Source organism: Pteropus vampyrus, unplaced genomic scaffold (assembly GCF_000151845.1).
Source record: "Pteropus vampyrus isolate Shadow unplaced genomic scaffold, Pvam_2.0 Scaffold252, whole genome shotgun sequence".
Taxonomy (NCBI): Eukaryota; Metazoa; Chordata; class Mammalia; order Chiroptera; family Pteropodidae; genus Pteropus; species Pteropus vampyrus.
This window is the reverse complement of record NW_011889033.1, coordinates 1,114,572-1,121,708: the sequence shown is the minus strand read 5'-3', so window position 1 is coordinate 1,121,708 and position 7,137 is coordinate 1,114,572. Positions and strand designations below refer to the sequence as shown.

Below are 7,137 nucleotides of genomic sequence, written 5' to 3'. Positions count from 1 at the left end.
GAGGCAGGAGCTTTTGCAGCCTCTTCTAACATCGAGGGGCCTTCGTGACCTAAAAGAGCACCTAGTCACTCTGCGCCCCCACCCTGCCTACTTTCCATCATGGCACTATCGCCACCTGAGGTATTTGATATTTCCGCTCACAGCCTGGCACAGATCAGGCACTCACTAAGCACTGAATAGATGACTAAATACAATGACACACTTTTTAAAGAAAAGGAAGCTAAGGCTGAGAGGTTAAACAACGCGCCCAAGGTCAAACACTTGGCAGAGAGCAGAGGTTCAGCCCAGGTCTGCCAGACCCCCAAAGCTCCTTGCCAACACCTCCCGCGGCCCGACTCCTGAGCCGACAGGCCACGTCCGCTGGTACCGTGACCAACGGCGTCTCGGCACAAGAAGGAACTCTTCCCCACAGCACGTTCAGTTTATTCTTTTCCACAAATGAAGGCCCAAGAGGCTCTATGGAAAAGAAGGCTGTTTTGAACTCTGAAAACAAGACATTCCCATTACGTTATCACTAATCGTTTTTGCCATACCGCAAATCTAAAATTAAATCTGACTTACGCTGCTGGAAGCTTCAGAAAAGATATTCCACACCTGCTCCAGAATGGATTCGTTATGAATTTTTAAACTGTTCTTCATCCAATTCTACAAGAAACGAAAAAGAAAAAACACACTTTTCCATCTGACAGGCACACACGAAGTGTCTGATGGGCTCATAGCCCTGCAGCCAGAGAAGTCATTATCAAATACATACCTGAAATTTCGCCCTTTTCCTGGGAATGTTGTCAAAACCACTAATTTGCTCTAAAAGTTCCTTCACTTTGGGGCTGACGTTGGGTCTTTTTATTAATTCATTAACTTTCTACAAAAAAGGAAGATAAAACAAAAGCAGTGAACACCTGACACATGAGTTTCATGTAGCCACGGCTACAGGGTTCACCTTTCAAGTAGAGATTTTCTATTAATGTCTGTGCTGACAAATTCGACACGGTACTGGAAGGCCTAGCTGGAGCAATCAGGCAAGAAAAATAAATAAAAGGCATCCAAGTTAAAAAAAAAAGAAGTGAAACTCTCTGTTCATAGCCAGTCTGGTCGTATATGCAGAATACCCTGAGGAGTTCACAAAAAGAACTTTTGGAACCAATAAATTCAGCAGAGTTGCAGAATACGAAAGCAACCCTGAAAAAGCAAGTTGTATTTCTACCAACTAACAGCCTGAAAACAATTCCAATAGCATCAAAAAGAATGAGTTATTTAGGCATAAACTTAAACAAGTAATTCATGAAAGACTTATCTACTTAAAAGAACAAAATAATTGCTGAAAGAAATTAAAGAAGACACAAGTAAATGGAAATGTCCAAGGACTGGAAGACTTAAGATGTCCAAAACTACCCAAGTGACCTACAGATTCAAATGCAATCCCTTCTGGAAAATAGAAGACTCTAACTTAATATTCACTCACATGGATTCTCCGGGGACCCCAAGTAGCCAAAACAACCTTGAAGCAGAAGAACAAAGTGGAGGTCTCACACTTTGATTCCAAAGTTTACTACAAAGCTAGAGTAATCAAAACAGTCTGGAACTGGCATAAAGACAGACGTGTGGACCGAGGGAATAGGGTGCCCTGAAATAAACCTTCACGAGGATGATCAAAGGCTTTTTGACAAGGATGTCAGTATCATTCAATTGGGAAAGGACAGTTTTTCAACAAATGGTGAATGTTCTTAATTGGAGACTTAAAAATGGTTAAAATGGTCAACTTTATGTCATGTATAATTTACCGCAATTTTTGAAAACTAGAAAAGAATATAAACAAACCAAAAGTGATCCAAAGAATCAGACAAAAAGCATACATAGACTAGAAAATAAATTGAGACAAATGCATCAAGATCTAATAAATAAATCTGAAATAGCAAGAACAGGACAGAGATGAAAATTAGTACCTAAAGAAAATGCTTATAGCAATCATGGTGAGGGAAGAAATGGTAATTACTAAAGTTAGGGGAAAATACACAAAAAAAGATGGTCACCAGTGAGCCCTTCTCTGTAGAGGACCCAACAGTAAAGATTTTAGGCTTTGCAGACCATCCAGTTTCTGTCCTAACTACCCAGTGCCATGCTTATAGTGCTAATGCAGCCACAGACAACACGTAAACAAATGGGCAGGGCTGTAGTCCAATGAAATTTCATTTACAAAGAGGTGGTGGACTCACGGCCATAGTTTGCTGACCCCTGCTTTGGAGATTTCATTTACGACGTGAGGACAATGGAGAGGGAGCTTGTGCACATGGGTTCCTCAAGCTGGGGGCCTAGGAATGTCCTATGTCTTGGGAGGATTACAGATACAGTGCCCAAGTGTGGCTTGATGGTCGCCAGCCTAAATAAATATCTTAGTTAAGGGGTTTCACTAGCTTCTCCATATGCACTGGGCAAACTTTGTCAGTCCTCTGAACAGAAGCCTCTCCCTCCGAAGAGCCTGTCACTCAGTGAGCTAGGCGACATCAGAAAATTCACATTTACGCTCTATCCTAGAGGGGGTAACTGTTATTTATTTGGTTTCTAGGAAAACAGACTTTCCACATAGATAATATCTGTCTTTTCATTTTCCTGCCTTCCTTTCTGAATCCTTCCTCCTGCCATCTATTCTGTAAATGGTGACCAAATTCTGGAAGTTACACCTTTCAGGGAATTAGGGATTTCATTGCTTTGCCATTTTTACTGTGCATGTTTTCATTTTAGTTTGGTAGAAAATTCTTCACATTTATTAAAATGTCTTTATTTTGCCCAATTCTGATGACCAAACAGACATGACAGATTAACATGGTTTGAGTTACAAAAGCTGTATTATTACTAGAAGCAGATACAGATGAGAAAGCTTCATAGCCAAGAAAAAGCAAGTGAGAATTCTAAAATATTTGTGCAAGAAATCTTCAAAACATAAAATAGATTATAGACAAAATACACTAATCACATTCACAGAGAAAGAACTCCTTCTCAAGGTTTAGTTGCTCAGTCTCAGTCTATCTGAAGACATGATGTTTCTGGGTCTTGTCTGCATGGATGATGCATTTTTTTAGTTTCTTCAGCTTCCAAAGAAGATGGAAGATGTCAGCTAAAGCTACTAAATGAATTAGAAAGGCCTTACCTGAACCCACGCCTGCTGTTTTATATCGCCTTTGTGGGTTTTACCTTCGTAGCCTTTGCCACCATACTTCTGATCTTCACTTATGCATTTCACATGGTTTTTATAGTCGTCACCCCTTTCAAGAGATAAAAGGTTCCGCCGTTAGGTTGACTCTCATCCTGGAGGCTCTAACGTTAGCATGCCGCCCCCACCTTCTGCAGGCCACGCTGCACGGGCACCCCACCTGTTTTACCTACTGTGCTCGTAACTTTCTGGTTGGAACATTTTCCCTCCTCCAAACTGTTCAATATAAAACCCACCACCAAACTTTCCACCCAGTTAGTACAGATGCCTTAAACCCAACTGATAGGCAGCATTTTTTTTAGTCGTAAGTGAATATATACAGAATGAAAAAAAATTTGTCTTCAATATATAATTAAAACTTCATGGGGATGAAATGTACAGCATGGTGACTATAGTTATTACTGTATTATGTATTTGAAACTGGTTAAGACAGTAAATAATAAAAGTCTTCATCACAAGAAAAAAAATTTTTTGTAACTACATATGGGGATGGATGTTAACTAGTCTTACTGTGGGGATCATTTTGCCACATATATAAATATTCGTTATGCTATATACCTGAAACTAATATGTTTCATGTCAATTATACCTCCATAAAAATAATTTTTTAAAAATGTGGTATCAGGTCACTAAAAAGTTCTTGATCTCAGAGTCTTGGAAAGAAAGAAAACTTGATTCTGTCTCACACGATCTTTTCAAAGCTGTATAGGGTCCTTGGGAAAATGTGTGGCACAAGGTAAGAGGCAAAGTCCCCTAATGAGAAACAACCCAATTTTCACCTGTTTTATATGTTACGCTTCCTCCTAGGATTGGGTATGAACAAAACTTTAGCAGTTTCCAAAAAAAATTTTTTTTTTAATATCACTGCTCTAGAATGAAATTAAAATGGACTGTTAGCAAATATCCAAACGCCAAACACCACAGAGGACACTGGGCAGATGCACCAAAGCTGCCTTCTTACTGGGACCTCTGAAGCTGAAGGGAAGTCAGCCATCTACCAACGAGCCTCCTGAAGACGCAGCGGGCAGCCGGGACCGCGCTGCCCCTCCCGGGAGGGCCTGCCGCACTGGGGTGCCGCACTGGGGTGCCGGGCAGGAGCCTCGCTCCCACCGTTGCCTCTGACTTTCCGGGGAGGACCTGGTCTCTTCTATGGGACAGCCCCTCCCTGTGCATCAGCAAATTCGTTTTCTGGTCTATAAGTCCATCCGTCAGTGGGATCAGCACACCACACCCCTGACACCCAAGTGCATCGTGGTCACTCTGGTAACGGTGACGAGATGACAGCAAGTGCCGCTGACTGAGCAGACGCTCTGGCTGCACAGCTCCCTTCCTTTAGTCTCTTTGTAACTCATCCGCACAAAGCAAATGGTCTTGTAAACCCCTTTTTATTTTCTTCATAACTGTTTTCTGCAAATTTGCCTCTATTTTTTAAAGCTTTGTGGAAACAGGGCGTCTAAAACTGGCTGGACCTTTACGATGGACCGACGTGAGTATGTAGAACGTACCAGAAATCTGTACCGCAGTCAATGCAGGAGAGGCATTCGCAGCCTCTGCAAAGAGCCACGTGCTTTTCCACTTGTATTTTCTTCACTGATTCACCACATGCATTGCATGTAAAAAATACCATTTTTAGCTAAATGATTAAATATTCTCTATCCAAGATAGGTTTTAAGTCTTGTCCTAAAAGAACAACAACAAAAGGAAAAACAGATAATCATTGTAATCTGAAACTTTAATTCCAAATTAACGATCACACAGCTAACGTCGCAACCATCATTCACATGAAGATAACTACAAACAAAATCGAAGTTGATTAGCAATCTACATACAAGTCTACCACCAAGTGGGCAACATCGTTAATTACAATTGACACTAAAGGCTGACGAGCTCAGCACGTGCTGCCCCTCTGACAGCTTCACGCACACTGACTGACTTACTCCTCAGAGCAGCCCTGAGGGAAAGACTGTCGCTCACCATGACAACAGAGCGAGCAAGGACCTTGCCCGGGGTCACGCAGCAGCTGAACCGGGACTTAAACTTGGCAGGCTGGCTCTAGAGATGAAGAGTTTTGGGGGCATTAAGTGAAATATCTTACCTTTCCTGATCTCCCTCTCTCTCATCCACCCTTAGGTCCCCAAATACAGTGAGAGCGAGCGTAACAAGGTGAGACAGCAAGGTTTAGCAAGTGGAGAAAAGGCCTATAAACAACTTCTGTAAGCACGAAAAGTATTCCTATAGGTATGACTCTGTATCCTCAGTGTTAAAATCTGAGGATGCACCTTCGCTCTTGGCGGACGGCGAGTGGGGGAGGGGTCTCCTTCACAGGGCTTCTTGGCGAATCGATAAAAAATGGAACCACCTGCAGCTGTCCCAGCTGCTGGGCGCTGCGTTACTGGAGGGCGTTCACAGACCCCGCTGTCCCCGGCACTGAGCTGACGTTACGCACGGACCCATAACCACCACGTAAACATCCACGGAGCGGCTACTGTGCTCAAGAAAACACGAACTCGTCTAAAAGTGTGACAGAAGTCATGTAACTTTCCATGCTTACGTAATTTTTAATCACTGAATCTTTAAAGAGTACTGTTGTTTTACATTATAAATAAGTTTCGCAGCAAAACCGTGAGCGCTGTTTCGCCCAGCACTTCCTTCCTCGCTATGAAAATGCAGGAAAGGATCAAGCAAACCGATGCAGTCTGCTTCAGGACAAGACTTCATCCAGAAACCCTTCAACACGAATGAGTGACTCTCCGTCCGCAGAGAGTTCGCAGGCATGAAATCAGCCTGTCCTCACCGCCACGCTCCCGGTCACCGAGGGAGCGGCCACACCTAAGCAAGGACCAGGGCTGCTCCTGCCCACTCAGCCTTGGATGGAAATATGCCATGACTCCAGGGTTCACAAAGGCCCAGCTGACCTTTCATGGGGGGCCTGCTGCGGGTCACTGCTAGACGTCAGCTTGCCTGATACGCTACGTGCAAACGCAGGACCCTGGCCCCGAGTCCCCCTCCTCGGCTTGCCATCAGGGTCAGTTAGCAAGGGAGGGCACGGGGTCAACCACAGCCTCGCGCCGAATTCAGAGGCAAACAAACAGGACTATTCGTGCTGTGATGTGCAGCAACCATGAGCATCTTATCTGTTATCGTGAAGATGTGTGAAATAGTTGCGAGCTCTGGGGAGCTGGCATCACACGGACCGTCCATGTGATGCCAGCTCCAAGCTTAGCGTGCTGCACATGGCAGATGGATGCTCAAATTAATGACAGGCAGCGAGGACAGTGGCCACCCTGCCTCTCAGGGGAAAACAAAGGCCGGAACAAGAGCCAACACCACATTATCAAATAAACAGTCTGGAGTGGCGCTTCGGTGTAAGAAGAGCAAACCATTAACTAATCACCAAGAAATGGACGGCCATGGCCATCATGTACACAAGATAGACGCAGCTACGATTAGCCAAATGACCTGCTGGAAAATGTCTAAGTCTTTTCACCGTCGGAGTCAACAGAGACAACTCCCCTCGAAGTTAACCTGGGGCTTTCTGACCTTCCTCGTTGAGGTCTATCCGGTTTCTTGATTGAGGGGAGAGGGGATGGAGGGTTCGGCAAGCTCTGGGATCCAACTGGGAGACTTGGTCCGTCACGGAAGGTCAGGAATTAAAGGCCTGGAAAAGACAGGTAGGAACAAAACATATGGACCAAAAGAAGCCTGTGCGGTTGACAAAAACGATGCTGGGAATAAGCAGGCAAAACATGTCATCCGTCCAGGGGTTAGCCACACACAGGTGAACAGCAGCTCAGCAGAGGTTTAGGATCTGGTCACACGACTATCGGAAAAATACCTCTCCGCCCACTTTCGTTCAGTCTTTTATGGCAAATGTTCATTTAGAAATGTCAGTTTTCTGTTGTTTTTACAGGCAGAATGGGCAGCTTGCA

The 7,137-nt window shown here is 44.1% G+C and overlaps 1 protein-coding gene across 4 annotated transcripts in view; it reads right to left on the bottom strand.

Moving 5' to 3' along the window:
* LYAR (Ly1 antibody reactive) overlaps nt 1–7,137 on the bottom strand; it is a 20,158-nt gene that overhangs the window by 8,945 nt on the left and 4,076 nt on the right. For 2 of the 4 annotated variants that reach the window (XM_023520201.1, XM_023520202.1), the window contains 4 exons: nt 4,714–4,888; nt 3,146–3,260; nt 755–862; nt 562–645 (listed from right to left, as the gene is read on the bottom strand). In XM_023520201.1, the coding sequence (XP_023375969.1) occupies nt 562–645; nt 755–862; nt 3,146–3,260; nt 4,714–4,835 (429 nt within the window). In that variant the 5' untranslated portion in view covers nt 4,836–4,888. Of the gene's footprint in view, nt 1–561; nt 646–754; nt 863–3,145; nt 3,261–4,713; nt 4,889–6,748; nt 7,042–7,137 lie in introns of those variants that run through there. The other 2 variants (XM_011374662.2, XM_023520200.1) reach the window with 2 other exon arrangements.